Source organism: Osmia lignaria, chromosome 11 (genome assembly GCF_051020975.1).
Source record: "Osmia lignaria lignaria isolate PbOS001 chromosome 11, iyOsmLign1, whole genome shotgun sequence".
In the NCBI taxonomy this organism is placed as follows: Eukaryota; Metazoa; Arthropoda; class Insecta; order Hymenoptera; family Megachilidae; genus Osmia; species Osmia lignaria.
This window is the reverse complement of record NC_135042.1, coordinates 3,244,037-3,262,152: the sequence shown is the minus strand read 5'-3', so window position 1 is coordinate 3,262,152 and position 18,116 is coordinate 3,244,037. Positions and strand designations below refer to the sequence as shown.

The 18,116-nt window shown below is 34.8% G+C and overlaps 3 protein-coding genes and 1 long non-coding RNA gene across 16 annotated transcripts; 2 read left to right on the top strand and 2 right to left on the bottom strand.

The window, feature by feature from the left end:
* Positions 1-180: 180 nt before the first annotated feature.
* LOC117610488 (uncharacterized) lies at positions 181-4,295 on the top strand. 4 transcript variants are annotated; one of them, XM_034337960.2, is made up of 5 exons: positions 205-310; positions 454-475; positions 1,683-1,720; positions 2,356-2,601; positions 4,039-4,295. In XM_034337960.2, the coding sequence occupies exons 2-5, from the start codon at positions 463-465 to the stop codon at positions 4,153-4,155; spliced, it is 414 nt and encodes a 137-aa protein (XP_034193851.2). In that variant the 5' UTR covers positions 205-310; positions 454-462; the 3' UTR covers positions 4,156-4,295. The 4 variants fall into 4 exon arrangements, with proteins under 4 accessions (XP_034193852.2, XP_034193851.2, XP_034193854.2 ...); XM_034337963.2 differs by lacking the exon at positions 4,039-4,295 and adding an exon at positions 3,084-3,279; XM_034337961.2 differs by lacking the exon at positions 454-475 and having other exon boundaries at positions 181-310.
* LOC143305831 (uncharacterized) lies at positions 215-2,359 on the bottom strand. Its single transcript, XR_013063029.1, has 3 exons — positions 602-2,359; positions 426-542; positions 215-353 (listed from the first exon to the last, which is right to left on the bottom strand). It is a non-coding gene; the product is annotated as an uncharacterized LOC143305831 (long non-coding RNA).
* LOC117610476 (uncharacterized) lies at positions 3,250-16,669 on the bottom strand. Of its 10 annotated transcripts, none has more exons than XM_034337923.2 (13): positions 14,948-15,089; positions 14,670-14,849; positions 10,611-10,729; positions 10,400-10,539; positions 10,185-10,314; positions 9,915-10,052; positions 9,652-9,843; positions 8,295-9,584; positions 8,078-8,226; positions 7,194-7,783; positions 4,855-7,118; positions 4,628-4,711; positions 3,250-4,544 (listed from the first exon to the last, which is right to left on the bottom strand). In XM_034337923.2, exons 3-11 carry the CDS (start codon positions 10,725-10,727, stop codon positions 5,722-5,724), a joined length of 4,143 nt encoding a protein of 1,380 aa, XP_034193814.2. In that variant the 5' UTR covers positions 10,728-10,729; positions 14,670-14,849; positions 14,948-15,089; the 3' UTR covers positions 3,250-4,544; positions 4,628-4,711; positions 4,855-5,721. The 10 variants fall into 10 exon arrangements, with proteins under 10 accessions (XP_034193814.2, XP_034193818.2, XP_076547051.1 ...); XM_034337927.2 differs by having other exon boundaries at positions 14,780-14,849; XM_076690936.1 differs by lacking the exon at positions 14,948-15,089 and adding an exon at positions 14,307-14,400 and having other exon boundaries at positions 14,670-14,717.
* LOC117610490 (pickpocket protein 28) lies at positions 11,596-17,728 on the top strand. Its single transcript, XM_034337965.2, has 15 exons — positions 11,596-11,712; positions 11,770-12,028; positions 12,097-12,212; positions 12,288-12,413; positions 12,487-12,690; positions 12,757-12,874; positions 13,247-13,395; positions 13,459-13,660; positions 13,763-14,033; positions 14,120-14,243; positions 14,305-14,430; positions 14,540-14,631; positions 15,074-15,695; positions 15,771-15,989; positions 16,088-17,728. Exons 1-13 carry the CDS (start codon positions 11,693-11,695, stop codon positions 15,253-15,255), a joined length of 1,989 nt encoding a protein of 662 aa, XP_034193856.2. The 5' UTR covers positions 11,596-11,692; the 3' UTR covers positions 15,256-15,695; positions 15,771-15,989; positions 16,088-17,728.
* Positions 17,729-18,116: the final 388 nt, after the last annotated feature.

The window sequence follows — 18,116 nt, the reverse complement described above, 5'->3', positions numbered from 1 at the left end:
TAGGATCTACAGGGCATAAATGTTTCTAATACCTGGTTTTTCTTCCCACCAAGTATTGCGACTTGAATTCACTTTACAAAAGGAGAAAGTTAAATGTGCATGCTTCTTTTTTTCTTCAGATTCTTTGTTCTTTTTGTAATACGTTGATACTGTTATGGCCAACGTTTTTGATACATCCTGTATAACATAACGGCACTTACTCTTTCAGGAGAGTACGAGAAGCCGCCTGCAATCTCAGTCAACCAAGAGACGCCGTCTCGCGTGGATCAACAGGCGTTGTTACCCGTGCAAAACGCATTCACCAGCATGGGTAAGTTCAAGTTCGTTTTACGTTATAATTCATTCGGATCTGGCTGTTTTATTTAACACCGGGATACATGACCGTATTGAGACTTATTTTAGCTATAAAAAATGGTGAAACTCACACATGTAATTCCTTGCGTCTTCGTTTAGGTATGCGGGATGAGACACGCGAGTACATACATGCAACGTTAGGCGTTACGCTGATGCTATTTTGCTGACATAATAACAGCAGTGAATATCTGCAATAAATTGCAATTAACAAATTTAACGTCAAATAATTCTTCTGTTTGATACTAACTTTTTAGTAAGGACCACAATTTAATCTTGATCAGAAAATGGATGTAATGGTAATAGAAATTATAGATGTGGCAATGAGTTAGCAACAAATTTATGGTGAACGAATTCCCAGAAGCCTTAAATGTCACAGACAAATGTCGACACGAAAATGTCAGGTTGAAATGTATCTGCTTGCGTCGTTTGCGACCACAAGTTCTCGTTTAGAATTAATATGCCTCAAATTTTTGGTGAATCAGCGATCACTTTCGTAACGTTTGCGCTTTTATACCTCGTTAAACATTGACCTAGAAAAAGAAATAAGAACATCTTGATGAGCGAAACAGAAGCTCTTTTACAAATTAAAATAACAATATTGTTTTTATTTTTTTTCCATTCATTCATCTGTTTTTAAGCGAGCCGTTTTCCTTATTAGCGTGTCTCGCATAAATTTAGAATTTAAAAATAGCAGAAACCTGTTGCTAATTCATAACTACTATACGTATAACTATTACAATGCAATTATTTTCTATTTACATACAATTCAATGTTAGATCATTGATTTCCTTGTTAGATAGATCTTTAGATACCAAGCGTTATAGTTCAATGATATACTAGGACAATTTATATTAAAAAATAATAGTATAATAGGTAGAACGGTATCGTGACACGCGAGTGTCGTATCTTGTCAACGAAATGTCAGAAGGGCATCAGACTGATCAAATGCACCACGCGGAACCGCAGCCGGTCTCGTCGTCCTTGCAAAAGACGCGCTTGAATGGTGTTTAAGATTACTACTTTCATAATTAACGCGTTACCCATTGTTTATAGATAAAAAATGGAATGGGTAATCTACGTTATCAAATGTCCTTATATTACAGAAAGCTTGATATTTAAATTCCATCTTCAGTTTAATAAAAGATGAGAATATTGTAAAGAAAAAAAAGTCTACCGTTTCTCGCACGGCATTGACTCCCTTTCCAAGCGGCCCACTTTTCACAGTTTACGTTTACTTAATAATGGAGCATGTCCACGAGCGATCTTACGCAAGCTTAGATTGATACCTCTGTTTTTCACGTAAAACTGATAGGATTTTATTTTTCCAGGAGCCGTGTACGCTTGTTCTCTGGTGGCCATGTTATCCGTAAGCATAATAAACTTGATCACACTTTCCTCTGTCTACTTCCTGCCAAGTTTCACGAACCCGGAAGAGATCCTCTAGCAATGGAACGTTGGCTGGCATAATGAACTGTGGATTCATTCTTTAATCTTGAAGTAGAATTAATTGGGAGACATAATGGAGTTTGAATGAGAGAAATTTGACAATAATAGAACTCTCGCTTATTTTGCATCCATAATTTTAGATACTGGAATGAACAACAGAGCTACCTATCAATAATAAAAAATAATCTCTTCTGTAGAAATGTACTAGCATTTTTTTTGTCTGTTTACGCGAGGCCAGGAAAGAAATCGCACGCAAACGGCGTACGCTTTCTTGCGTAAAACAGGTGGTCAAAGAATATTGATCCTTTCACGAGTGGAAAGTAAACTTAACGACGAATGAATTACGTTAAATAAGCACGATTGATATGAATTATACTCAGCCATAATCGTTTTCCTTATTCAATGAAACAGATGAAAATACTTCAATACCTTATTGAAGAAACTTAACAATCATCATATAGATTACTAGAAAAGAGAAGAAATATAGTAAACACTTGCATTTCTTTCAATATAAAATGATTAACGTTGAATAATCAAAGAAATTTCTTTCATCAGGTACTTCTGATGGTGGAAGCTGGCGACTTGATGCGAAAGAGCATTGTCTTCGACAAGAACACCCCGGATGTATTCTACTGTCCTCAACAGAAGCCGACTGGTTTCGAGAAAATGATCGTTAATGCGAAATCGTTGTCCAGGCTTTGCCAATTCGAGGGCAAACCGATACCACCCGATTACAAAAGCGATTGCTACAACGACGTGGACGAGACCGAATACGCCTGTAAAGAGAAATATAGAATTATGGTGAGTCATCGGTGAGCTCACGAGGCCTGAATAAACGAAATTTCATGGCGAAAAACGATCTACGTTTGGAAAAGATTTATAACGTGAAACGCGTGGCCAGGCATCAATACGTAATGAATCAGAAAAGAATTTTAATCAAACGATCGAAAGGGAGCTTATGCGCTTAAGCTGCGTTACATGCATTACACGGTTAACGCGATTAAACTTTCACACATAATGCGAGGTTTAATTGGATCTTTTAATTTTTTATTAAAATTTAAAATATTTAGGAATTTAAATTTAATTAAATTGAAATAATTGATATGCAAATCCATTTCCAGGATAGAGTATTACTGTTGTCTAATTGAACCTCGCAGAGCACAGGACAAAAAATAAAGCTAAGCCAAAGTTTTACCATTGATTATGCACGCATCATTCGATCATCGTAACACAGCATTATTCATCACGTGTAACGGAGCGGTGTCGGTTTTGTTTTCTTACAGAAGCGATTCAGAAATATGGAAGGGGACGTGAAAGCTACGGATGACTTCGCCAAGAAATAGATGAGAAAATTGTTGCTGCACGGCCGAGCCACGCGTGCAATTTTGCAATGATCATGCCGGCTCCTCCACTAATGCTCAAGCTTGCAACCACCAGTCCTATAATTACAAACCAAATGTTTTTTTTTTTTTTTTTGTACACGTTTAGATAATTAACTGGACAATTCATACATACGTTTAGCAGTAAAATCCCATTTATTGACAAGTTAACTGCCACAGTAGAAGTCTCTTCAATAATGTTTAAATAAATGGAATTCTACTGTATAGTTTTAAAGATAAGTGACTCTACGATTGTAACAGTGTTAGAATATTTATAGAGTTTATACTTTTTCTAACTTGAGATTGAGCGTCAAGTTTGTAATTCAAAATTTACCGGTGCTATGTAGTTTCCAGGTTTGGTGCCGAAATTTATAGATTAGATTCTTTTTTTTTTGTAACAATATTAATAAAACTAACAGACAACGGATTATGGGCAAGATCATTAATATCCATGGCTGATATTTTGACAACAGTTTGCACACTAACTTTGCATTTATTTGATTTCGTCGATGCACGTTTAGCAGATGAATCAGTTATTATTTGCGCAAGATTAAAAGATTGCTACAAGCTGAACAAATAAATAGTAATTATGAAAAAAATTTCTTTATTCTCTCTGTATTCATTTGAAAAGTATCTTCTTTACTTTTGATTGTGATTCTTGCAAATTATGGAGAAAATTACCTCTAAGAATAGAATTTGTTCATGAGGTGAACCTGAAGATCATCAGATGTGTGTCGTGCAGTAGGTAATATTTTATTCAAGTTTGTCCAACAAGAAAAGTGAAGTATATTTAACTACTGATTTGTTCAATTTCTATTCTTTGTTTTCATATGAATTTATATGTATATTTCTGTTTTAGATGCGACTACATCCACCTGGAAGCGAAGTACCATATAATGGTTCACGTCTGTCAAAATTCTTAACTTTTGACAAGGAGAAGTACAAGAACAGGAATCAGATCGAAGATACTGACTGATAAGAAGAATTTTTCACTCGTGGCTCTCTTTAATTTTCTTTAGCATTATTAAAATTATTTTCCGCAATTGCTTGATCCATTTCTGTAAGCGAAGATATTCCAAGATTGAACTGTTTGATTTCCCATAATAATTTGGCTTTGTCATAATAACATATTTATGTAATTTATTGTCAACGTTGATGGTAAATAATTCAAGTTCCTGTAACTTTCCAATGTTTTGAAATCTAAGTCTAATTTAGACTTTGCTACGTCTCATTTCTTTTTCATAATTGAAAGAAACGCGCATTCATTGTTATTAAAATATTTAACGTTCCTATTCACTGTGAAGTGTACAAAGCTTTTTGTTTTAGTGTACTTTTGTAATATATTTGTAACATATGTGTAACGTACTGTAAAGAGAAGAAAATAATATATGGAAGTTAATACATCCTTTAAGCTTGTAAATTATTGATTATAAAATAAACATTTTTACCTGAAAATTGTATTATCCTTCATCTGGATTTATTAAATATACTGTTTACAGACATCTGTTAAAAAATTTTTGGAAATGTAATTTCTAGAATAAAATACAGTTCATGCAATTTACAGTAAAATTTATGCAATATATTAATATGCATTGTATGGGATCAGTTTTATTAATACAAACTTTTAGTAAAGTTAATAAACTTACTTAAAGTTTTAATTTATACAATTAATTACCTTTCTCGGGGTTGTTTGATGAACGTATTTTTATGTATTATAAAAACTTAACGTTTTGAATAAAAACGAGGTCTTTTCACAATGAATTTGCTGCTCAATTTTTCTACCATGTACCAAAGATACAAAACTTTATTTTCTGAACAATTGTCGTTGTAACAAAATCACTGCAATTTTTAATATAATAAAAATAAATTCATTTTGGGTCATATTTTTACTTTTTTCCATTGCTTTTCAAAAACTTGCTGCTCATGATTGATCATTTTATAAATTATCTTATTTGTAAGGATTATTTACATACCTTATTCTATTGAACTTAAAAATTGTATGTAATTAATAATAATATGCATTTATGACTTCGTTCAAAGCTGGTTACTATACAAGAAAAAATGTTCCACTCAATTCTGCAAACAATACAAATAACATAATTTGGCAATATATGGTAATATGTTTTGGTAAATGAGAATTAATCCTAGAACTTCTGATTATCACCATAAAAATCATCTTAATGCTTCAGAAAAATGAATATTTCATTATAATATTTGATATTTTCATACAATTTAAGACACCAATATTGCTCTGCTATAACAAAATATATAAAAATGGATATAGACATCACAGGTCCCAAGTATCACTCTAATTATTTTCTAACACTGCAACATGGGAAAAAAGAAACATTTAAAATAAAATTAATAACATCTTCCGTTAAAAATTTCTGTGTAAATTAATACATTTTTTGCAAGGAAAAGAATCGTACTTCTGCTGCTGTATTGTAGGAACATCAGAATACGTTGTCTACGAAGATACACTATAGACAAAGAAGAGATCAAAGTTCATTGTTTCCCACAAGTTAGAAATAAGTTAGCAATTTTATAAGATTAGTTTACCACCATTTGAAGCTCGTATCTGTGCCACCTGCTCAGGAGTAAGGATCAACTTGCTTCCATTGGGTAATGCTAAGGCATAATGGCTTCCAGTTTCGTTCACGACCACTACTAACTGTGTATTCGAATTCTGAACAGGTGGTGCAGACTTAATTGGTGTTATAGAAATACCTCCTTGGCTCATACGTTGAATAATTTGAGGAGAAATTGTACTTTTTGTCGTCGTTGTGGTCGTCGCCGTTGTCGCCGTTGTCGTCGTTACCGCCGTGTCCTCTGACTTAGCTGTTATATTTTGTTTGGATTGTAAATAATTTTTACGAGGTGCCGTTTTTGTTCTCTCCGATTCAGCGCTAGCACCAGTCTTTTCAGTAATAATCATCTCGATCTCATCGTCGCTGTCACTGAGAACGATCAAAGAAGTAGTCTTTTGGCCGGTGTTTTCCGAAGGCACAGCCTGTCTTCTTGGCCTCTGGAGTCTTGTAGGAGCACCACCACGTGCTTGTTGGACGTTCTTCGTTGGCCTCCCATTATTAGCTCTATGAGGGAAGTTTCCTCTAATTGGCATACTACTTCTTATAACCGCGCCATGGGGATGAGGAATTTGCTGTCGTGGCGTGGGGTACCTGTTTTGAGGTGGTTTAGCTGCTGGCATTGGAGATTGAATGTACATTGAAAGATTCTGAGGGGTCTGCTGAGCAGCAACGGTTTGGGATTCTGTAGGCACACATTCAGGGTGAGACTGAGGTGTTATCATGTAAGGTACGTAACTAGGCTGGCTGATAAATTGTTGAGGCGCCATCATTTGCGGCCCTTGTGGCTGAAACGGTGGAGAAGGTATGAAATTTGGTTGTGGATTATGAATGATATAATTTTGTCCTCCTGGCACATAATAACTTTGCTGAACCGGTGAAATAATATTCGAAACTACCGGACCCGGTTGCCCGTATGCATTCTGCGGAGCAACGTTCACAGGATTCGGTTGCATCACATAATAGTTGACATAATTTGGATTGAAATTCGTGGCGTAGCTATTTTCGTACTGACCCGTAGAATCATAAATAGGACCTTCATCCTTAATGTCCAACTCTGAGTGTACACTTTCAACGTTTTCAATTTTGCAGTTGATTTCCATGGAAGGCACTGTTTGTTTGTCATTTTGTATCGCGTTATCATGATTCTCTGGGGCATTTTCTACCGTAGCATCACCGTTCTCTGAACTGACTGGCTCGTTTGTTTTACGTATTTGGATTTCTTTGATTTTCGGCTTAGGTTTTTGGTTTTTTCCATTTAAAGCAGTTATCGTTGATTCGGCTGCATTTTGGAGTGCATCAACTTTGATGCTTTGTAACTTGTGTTGGAACGATTTTAATCTTTTACTCGCAGCTGCAAAATAATAATAAATACATTTGTATTAAATATATATATATATTACTGATATTATTTATTGGATGTACTTACATGGACGTTTATTTCTCCTTTTGCGAGAGCTCGGTAGAATCCAATCTTGGTCTGAGTCCTCCTCGTTCGTTCTACCATCAGTGTTTCCGATTTTCGGAGCAAGGTGAGAAGCGGATGAATCGGTCTGTGCAGTGGGAGCCGCGTACACGGCCTCAAGGTCGGCCCATTCTTCCAACTCGTTCTCCTCAGTCTCGTCATCTGAATAAAAGGTGTACGAGGAGACGCCGCGTGCACGCAACACTCTTCCACTTTCGTGGCTTGTGTCTTCCTTTGGATCTTTCTTGATTTCTGTTGAGTTCTCCTGGGCGTTGCCTTCGCTTCCTTCCGACTGACTTCCTTGCGTTTCATCTTGCACGGTCTTACCCTCAGGTTTCTTACATTTTTCACCGATATTTGTATCGCACTCGACGGCGTTGACGCGCCGATCCTCTTGACGATCTTCGTTTCGGTTTTGAGAGCCAGTTGTGGATACAGTAAACTGCGGTAACGTTTGTAACGTTGACTCTCCGGAAATTGGACAGCTCTGTGATCCAAGAACCCACCAATTAGAGTTGACACCCTCCCCAGATGAGTCCTGATCCTCCGCACTGCTACAACATACAACAATTTGTCTGCTATATACGCTCGACGACAAAAAAACAACATTAATGTGGCTGAATTCCACTTAATTAATTATATATATATATATATATTAATTGTAGCAATTACAAGAGGTTTCAGGTAAAAGTGATTTTTAATCTGGGAACAACAGTTTGAATAATGTTTCAAAAGTAAGCTGAGTTTGCGTTCTTTTCAAATTATTTCAAATATTTTCAATCATTCCCAAATTAAATTCGAGGCGATAGGATGAACGATGCATTTAATGTAAATAAAACTGAATATACCCTTCTTTAAAATTGGTCAATTCCTTTTGAAGTTTTCCTCTGGCTCTTCTCGTTGACTCGCGTAAAGATGATTCCATTTTTTCTACGGTGGTTAGTAACTCTGTCAATTCTTTGATTAACTGTATTTCACAGGGAGGAATAGATTCTTGCTAAAAGAATATCAGAACGTTATAGTAGCTTGAAATGAAATAAAACAAAAAGAAAGAATAGTACGTACTTCAGTAGAGGCGTCGGTAATTGGATTATCACACTTCTGAGAAAAGGTTGAAAGGAGATCTCTTAATGAACTGACACTGTCAGCTACGAGCTCAAATTTCGAAGAGCCAAGTTCTAAAAGCATGTGGTTAAAATCTTCCGCTTCTTGTTTCCACACATCTGGCTTTCCGTTCTTTCTACTATTATAATCCACCCTGCATTCTGCATCAAGATAATACCCGTCGTCCATTGCTTCCTTTTGCAACAGGCATCTTAATTCGCTTAAAGAAAGATCTTTATCATCGTTACATTCTACTTCGTTATTACTTTTATTCGTTCGTTTAGAATTTCTCATTTCCTTATCGTTAATTATTAAATTATTTAATTTCTGCCTTTTTGAAAATTGCCCATTTGCTCTCCTCGGTATCTCATTTTCCTCCTTTTCTTCAGGAAGATTAGCATCCTCTTTAATTGTATCGTAATTAATTCTGGTTTCATTTAATTTTTCATCGTCAGATTTCGACGTCGACACCTGACACGTTTTATTAACAACATTAATGTCACTACTCTCGTTTAACTTCAAACTTTCAGCACTGATAATTTCGTTCAACTTTTCGTCGTCTGTTTTCGAGATACTGGATAAATTATCAATGGTTTCATCGTTAGCTGCACTTTTGCTTACGTGTAAATTCAATGTATCTAAGTACTGCTCTTTCGTCGATGTTAATTCTAGTTTGTCTTCAGAGGTATGCGTTAAACTAATATCAGATTCTTCAGTATTTTTCTTCTCGCTCAGTTCGGACTTTAAACTATTCATAATCCCATCAATTATTTCTACATTAGAATTTTTATCAGTAATATCACTGCTATTCGGGAAACCTTTAAACGGTCTTTCAGGCGATTTGTTTTCATGAAGATTGTCGACCGAACGATTCGTATCGTAGCCGCTCGATTTCGTGCAACAACTTTTATCCGATTCCGTACTCATTTCCGAACATTTCGATGAACTTCTTGATCTTTTTACATTTATAGTGTTTGGATTAATATCATTATTATTATTATTACTACTGCTACATGTGCTTATACTAATCATATCTATATCTTCATTCATTAAAGAGCTCGTTGCACTGTCACTGTTGCATTTGCAATCATTCATATGTTTATCATCACACCTGTTTCCTTTTTTTCTTAATTTTGGAGGTAAACCGTTGCTCCATCTTGACCTTCTTTTTCTCCGTTTACCTTGTTTCTTTAAATCATTTTGATCCGATACTTTGTTTTCTCCATTTGTATGCAGCTTTGACTTGATAGGCTAAAATAACAATATTATTAATTAGAAAGAAAATATAAATTCAAAGAGAGTAGAGTGAGTGATTTACTTCTGACGCCGGTACCTTTACTGTCGAATAAATTTTATTATCAAGAGAATGTCTGTATATCCGTAGATCGCTTTTTAGAAATTCTGGAAAATAAATATATCTTGCCCCGTAACGATCAGTTCCTAGGACTGTTTCAAACTGGTTCTCCCATGGTTGTTTGGCTATTTCATCTTGTACAGTTTTCCTAGAGTGCTAAAAGGTGTATATTATACGTAAGCATATATCTTTATATGTTGCAAGTTCTCAAATAAATTCTGTCGTACCATAACTGTATCACAGACTGTTTTCAGAAGCCACACCTTCTGTTTAAAAGTCAACTCCTCGAAATCCTTGCCATTCAGCAAAGGAGCATCCGGAAAAACATTCCAGAATTCTGGTTCAACCCCGATGGTTTCTAGAATCTAAAAATCTTTTATCACTTTCTTTATCACTGCTTAGTACTGATAATGTACTTAGTTTGTGAAAAAATCGTTGCATAATTTGATGCACCATTTTAAACGACGTCTAAAAAAACAATATAATTAGATGCTTACTTTGACTGCATCCTGGTGTTTCGCTTCGTATACTTTGAACCAGCTTTTCATTTTGTAAGCTAAAATATTTGTCCAAAATTCGTATGGCATGGGTGGTATTTTTCTTAATTTTGCTTTTGTCACTGGAGAACTGAAAGCAAGGATTTTGGGAAAGTATAAAATATGATTTCGGCTCAACCGGTTGATCGCTTAATTATTTTTTAAATTAAGTATACCTTAGTAAGGACGTCATGATATTTGCCAGCTGTTTCGAAGCTCTTGGAATTAAAAGCATACGCTCCATTTCGTACATGGATAAATGAGGTATATTCAGAGCTTCCTTAGCCAAATGAAGGAACTGAAATATCTGTGGAATCTGAGAAATTGTACAAATAATTACAAATATGCATCGAAAGGATTAAAATTGATATCAATAAAAATATGTACCTCCCACATAGATTTCATTTCATTTTTTATTTCCTCAGAAAAAATATTCTCCTCCTCCCAGTCAATCGGCGATTGATTCTCATCCTCAGATTTTCTCTTTCTGTTCTTCTTCGACATGACTATAATAAAAATAGAAGAATTAATTTTATAATATCAAGAATTGCATTGCTGTAACTGTTCAACGATAGATTTGCACGATGTTGAACAAAAAATTCTGCTCGTTAATCTAGTGTCATCTTTTACAACGTTATTAATGGAAGATAAACAATGCTGACCTACAATCTAACGACAAGTGTCGATGCAATTTCAAGTGCATCTTATCAGGATTAATTCTGCGTTTTTAACGCGCCTTATGAAACTTTCACGAGCTCGAAATGTCGGAGGTAATGTTTGCTCGATAACATGAATAAATGGTACTTAATAATGAGTTTGTTCCTTGTGCAAACATTTACACGTTTCTCGACAACAGAGTCTCTATTATGTAGGTAATTTCAGCAAACACTTTTTAACCGTCAGAAAGACGCAATCTTTCAATTTCATTTTTAACAACTCACTCTACATTATGATTTCAATATTAAGAATACAGCTGACCCTTCTATACCAGCCAATGCGTTACAATTGATTAACGACTTATATAAACATTTCTGCATCAAATTCATTCATTCGAAGAAGAATGAAAAGGAGAAACGTCGACGCGATATAGCAAATGGAAGCTTGCTTTCCTCGCCCTGTGCTCAGTCAAAGTGTGCAAAAGATATCCTTCGGAAAGGAACGATAAAACAGTAATTTACAATTCTCTGCGTCATCGTACGCACACTCGGCGAGGAAAACAGAACTGTTGCCATGTAAGGAAGTTAAAAGGACGCCTACGCCATCGTTGACCTCAAGTCGATTGACATCCTTCGCAAGGATCGTCATACGATTATAATAAGTTGACACAATTTTCATTACTCTTAATTGTAGGAAAATATTTCCTGATTAAACTAAACGGTTGCCTTCAAGAGGCTGCTCTGAGTTTGAGAAATTTGTAGAGAAAAAAAGGGGAGACCTTATAAATTAAGAGAGCGCCGTTTGAGACACCGATGCAACTTTTCAAAAGAAGGTAACGCTATTCTATAATCAACAACGAAGTTGCTTAAGAAATAAATTGATCGTATAGCAATCAGGCAACTCAAGAAGTGAATGCGATGCCGATTAAGCTTTATTACCGAGAATATCCGAGTACGCAGGACGACAACGAACTCGAGAACTCTTACAAAACCGTCGACAGGACAACGTTGAATTATTTAAGAAGCCACGATCCTAATCTGCCGTATTCGATTAACACTTTGCATCTGCAAAATCCGTATCAACCGCCTCAAATTTTGGAAGGATACGCGTCACGAGAAAATTTCAAAGTACGACCAACGCCCTTCAAGGTAATCGAATAACGCTGCTATTGCATTAAACTACGAGTTATACTAATGTAAATATAAATTTTTACAAGATTATGTACCGATCAAAAGATACAACGTTGAGATCTAGATACAATAAGAAGTCGATGCTCAAAAAAGAAAGTACTCTAGCGCAAAATTTGGACCAGGATGATGATAAAAATTCAAGGTAAAATATAGTATTAGTTAACTTTCTGTTGAGAAATACTTAGACAATTAATTAAATGTCGTTTTCTTAATTTAGTAAAGGTGAAAATCAATTGCGTTTGAAACATTTGGATGTTAAAAACACTATAAAGCAATACTGTACAAACAGTAGTCTTCATGGTTTACGTTATATTGGTGACTCAAATTTAACAATACTCGAAAGGTAAGTGAATTGTAATTTTTCTGAAATAATATCTAGAAAACTTATCACGTTGCATCCTTTGATATCTTTACAGAGTCTTCTGGATAATTTCGTTTTCTCTCGCATTCCTAACCGCAGCTTATTACATTTGGTTTCTGTACAGAAAATGGGTTTCAACGCCCATTATCATCTCTCTAAGCCCTGAATCAGTGTCTCTAAGCGAGTTTCCGTTTCCTTCGGTTACTGTTTGCAATATGAACAACGCAAAGAAGAGCGAGGCTGCTCGAATAAACGCTGGGTATACGAATAAAAATCTCCTGGACGTAAAACTAATCTAAAACGATAATGAATTTTTTTATTGCAGTAACGACGCACGCAAGAAAATTTTGCTGGATGATAGATGCAATTTTGATCATAATACGAGTCTAAATCTTGACGAGACTGCAATCAATTGGAACAATATGCTACATTTTATGATTAACGTAAGTAAGTCGCAAGATAATTCAGCTAATTCGCTAGATGAGTATCGATGCTCTTCTAAAGAAAATGTATCTTCCATCCTGAATATGTGTACAGAACATCTAAGTATTATACGTATCTCCGTTGAATCTGAAAATAGAAAAAGAAGCTTTCTCAATCATATATTATTTTAATAATTTGTTTGATAAATAATTTTAATCCGATACTTTGGTAGTTTAGGTACTACATAGAAGTCGCGGTTTTGAGGGACTAACTTTAGAAACTCTTGGGAAGTTCTAGCGAAGTTTAAATGAACGTAGTGGAATTTCTTCAGACGTTCTACTACATTAATACCGAGGAGTGTTTTTAAGCTCTCATTGAGTAATTTTCAACAGGTATCTCAATCCTGTACAGAGATGCTACATCTATGTAAATGGCATGGAAATCTAACTGATTGTGAAAAGATTTTTAATCCCACGATGACCGACGAAGGAATATGTTGCAATTTTAATTCGGTACACAGGAAATACTTGTTTTACAATCCGTAAGTAGATATAGTTTACGATATTAATTAGGATTGTCTAATAAATTTCAATGCATCTTTCAGACGAGACTGGTCCGATCTGAACATCACGTTTCCGTTTAACAGCATCGACTGGAGTCCGGAAACTGGTTACGACGAGAACGTGGCCCCGGATTCCATACCATGGAGACCTTACGGTGCTGGACAATTCTACGGTCTCACTTTAGTCCTTGATGCGGATGTTGGGGAGTATTATTGCTCGTCTACCGCCAGTGTTGGCTTCAAGGTATCTTAATATTTTTCAAACCAAATCTCCTCTAATTGGCCTCTAGATCATTCGAATAATCTTAATAGTGCAATGATCAAATGAAAATATTTCTCGTACAAGTTGCTGTTGCACAATCCAGTCGAAACACCGAAGATTGCAGAATTTGCGTTCTCAGTGACCCCGGGAGATGAGACCAGGGTAATCGTGGCGCCTCGGATATCGACCGCCAGCAAGTCGATAATATCCGTTCCTCAGAGGAAGAGGAAGTGCTTCTTCACATCCGAGAGAAAGTTGCGCTATTATAGAACGTACACGCAGAGGAATTGTGTCCTCGAGTGCGAGGCAAATTTCACGCAGAAGATTTGTCACTGCGTTCAATATTACATGCCCAGTAAACAATTTCACATAAAGAATTCGAAACCATAATTAATATAAATTCCTGACTCTAATTAACGATTATAATTCGTGCGTTCTCAGAATCCTCGAACACACCGATCTGTGAAAAGAAGGACGAGACTTGTGCGACGATTGCCCGCCGAGCAATGGAAGTGAAGCTTTACGACGATGACATTGGTATATCTTCTCTGAACGTTTCTGAAACGTGAGTCGTTTATATTATGTGTTTCGTAAGGAACGTAGATGATGTGTATATCATTTTACAGACCTAGTTGTAATTGCTATCCAGGATGCTTTGAGATCAACTACAGCGTCCAAATTTCGCAGAGTAAATTGGTGCCCTCGTTCTCTATCTCGGATAACTATGTGACGAAGGGCAGGGAATATTTTACGTAAATATAATGAATATAAAAATTAGAAATAATTATCTTGAAATACTACTTGAGAGTAAAACTTTCGGGAATTAAATTAAATTGGACGATTAAATCTTTTTGTTAACAGGGAGAACATGGCAGTGGTCCATTTGTTCTTCGTCGACTCTCAGTTTACGAAATACGTGAAGAACGAGCTGTTTGGATTCACGGAGTTTCTCTGTACGTAAATACAACATTTCTGCTTCTAATTTAATTACTTAAGTGCCAGTGGTAATTAACTGTCCACGGTAATTCTTGCGCTTAGTAAACGGTTTTCCATTGTTTGCAATTTTCCTAAGTTCCTCCTTCTAATCCTTCCACTACATACGTGTACGTACAGATCCTGTGTCCTAATATTGATTATCTTGCGTCTATGCTATGGAGTATCTCTCCTATGCCTGGAATTAAATTAAAGGCACACTAATTTTTAATTGTGCTCTACAATGCCATATAAATCAAGAATAAAGTAGGAAATAAAAAACAAAAAATATTTTACCTATAGAACAAAGGTAGTTAATTGAAATTTGAGCGAAATACTTAATTTTTCGAAATGACAATAAATTCTTAAAAGCTCGATTTGAAAAATTGCAACGGTCTCAATTATAAAATTCAATGTGTACAGCCAGCACAGGTGGTTTGTTGGGACTCTTCATGGGCTTTAGCTTCCTATCCTTGGTGGAGATCATTTACTTCGCAACACTACGTCTATGGTGCCGTGTACAAAAGAACAAACAGACTCATAATGTCCTTCAGGTACATCCTTTGGATTCAGGTCAAAATATTGTGTACCCCTTTGTACAGTGATTTATCATAAACCACACGGTAAATACAGCTTACTAGATCTATAAAACAATACACTAAAAATATACATTGTTTTTTACGAGTGTAAACTATGTAAAATACATTTTATAAAGACGCAGCAGAAATTTGAATTTATCGCTACTGGAATTCGAGGGTTTCGATTATCGAAGATTTTCGATTATTCGATGTATCGAACATGTACAGGACGTAACAATAGTTGATCGAAATTATCTGAATAATTTGACAGTATTTTATTTCAATAAACGTAATTGCTAAATTTATAGATTAATTATACTAAATGATATTGACGACAATTATTTTCTTCTATGATGTAAGTACAGGATAAATTTAATAGAGCACGCTTTAATGTAAGCGCAGTTGACTGACTTTTGTCAGACACTGTACAAAGATGACAACGACTATGTTACATGATACTTTGTTATGTGAGTAAAAGATGTAATACATATTTAAGATTATTTTTTTTATTGAAGCATTGAAAGTTGCTTTCTTATTTCAAGATTAATACAATGACAGAATAGCGCACATAGATCATAATTATGTACGGATTTAATTTGTTCTGGCGTCTTGATTACCTAATTGGTCGACCTCGATTAACAGAGATCCTATTGTATATGTTAAAATTAATTATCTGTCATAGTATACTTATTAAGAAAATAACTTATTTCTGTCGGTAAGAAGATAATTTATACGTATAGGGGAACTAAGCAAAAACAAACGTAAATATCTATATATTATTTGTATTTATCCGTTGTAAAAAAGTATTCAACAATTCTGATCTTCATAATAGTTATTTTCGTTTTTCTTCTGTTTCTAGAATCTAAAAGATAATTTAAACTTTATGGCTTTTAAAGTTTTTATGGAGTTGCAACGTAGAATTACATGCCGCACGAAAAAATATTGACACTCTTATAAACAATTACAACCTGTCATCATAGTATGATAATTAAATAACCTAATCAAAGGAGAGTATGGAATCTTTATTAAACTATTATTTTTAAACTAGCTATCACTTTTCAAAGCATAAAAAGCAATTTTATGACAATATGACCGACGGTACTTATTACAAAGAAATGTATCTTTTTCAATGACCTACCTTCAGCGTGAGATTTTTGATGAAATTTCAATCGTAACCCAGTATCATTCTTGGGAATATTATGAGGCGGTTGCAATGAAAAATATTGTCACATAAAGGAATTATAAGCACTCAACACTAAACACACTTCAACATTTTCCACAACGCCATGTTTATTCCTTGACGGTGCGCGTGTGACTAAATTCACGCGCAGCACGAGACTGTCGACTATGGTCACGTCGTTCATCGAACCGGTTGCGCATGCGCACCACGAATCCGCCATTTTTCAAAATATTTTCTTCCACGCGAATTTCAAGCTTTAATTTTTATAAAATTTAAAACTTTCTATTCATTTTATCAAACAATTATGATTATCAAATTAAAGTTTGTTGTTTGTTGTCCAACAAATAGGAAATTTCTTGAAAATCAAAGTGAATAAAAATATAAAATATACAAAATGAAAAATGAGGAAGAACTGATTGTTATAATTGATGTTTAGACATACTAATATTGTTAGATACGCATGCCCGCTAAATAAAATTCACGTGAATCTTCAAAAATGAAAATGTCCCATGGACATCATTTATTATTATACCTAATGTCTGATATAATCGTGCGCTAACTTTTAATCGGTACGATTTCCTTATCTAGGCAATAATTAATATGATACATGTTACATTCAAAATTATAATTCTAGTTATATTGACAGCAGACTAATCTAAAGTGACAATCTTTTTTCCCTTCATACAAAACGGTGTCTTTGTATACACGCATTTCATAAGTTCTTTCACAGTGGCTTCACCAACGCTATTTGCATCGTTTTTCTTTTTTTCTTTCTTTTGCAAACACAAAGAAAAAAGAAAAAGAAAAAACATCGATTTGCCACATTCTCGGGTCAAGTAAAAAACACGCGAAAGTCGAAGCCAAAGGAAAACGGAAGATTGAAACTTAAATTTTAAAAGAGCGCATCCCGTAATACAATTCGCTTTTTTTTCTATATAACACGTGTTACATGATAAAAGTAATTCATTTTCATTTTTAACTACATCTTCCGAAGAACGATCTTCAGCATTCTCATACGGCAAACGATGAAAATACCAAGATCGTTTAAAATTTACAACATTCTTGGAACAACAATTTCGGTATTCTCACAGATACAACGACGATGAGAATACCGACGAAAAATCGTTAAAATTCTCCCGTGAAAGAACGAAAATAATGATTATCTTCTTCTTCTTCTTCTTCTTCTTCTTCTTCTTCATCGTACACATTTGTATGTATAACTTTACATTCGTACTAGTAGAATATTAGAAAGTGCATAGATTTCCAAAAACTTTTTCCTTTCTTCTTCTTTTTTCTCTCTCTCTCTCTCTCTCTTTACAATGGCAAATGAAAAAATATTTCAATAGATACCCTGAAAATAAATTATTAGATTAAATATACAGTCTCACATCGTTATACGCGTTTTTATCAATGTTCCTTTCCTTATTTTCTTCTCCAGTCGTTGCGATAGAAAATTACAAGATTTTTCTTTTTAAATTCTTCTATCTTCTTGATTTCTACTAATTTTTTCTTCTTCAAGTAGAATGTATGTTCCTTATATTTTACAAAGAGGCCATTCGATTCATCTCATGTACCATCTCTTTGATAAATAAGAAATCGACACTTCCTCTATTCCGATCTATCTCAAAGATGTATCCTCTCCTTTTTTTTTTTCTTTTTCTTCTAATCGCTCGCTCCGCATCAAAGACTTAACAATACGACAATGAAC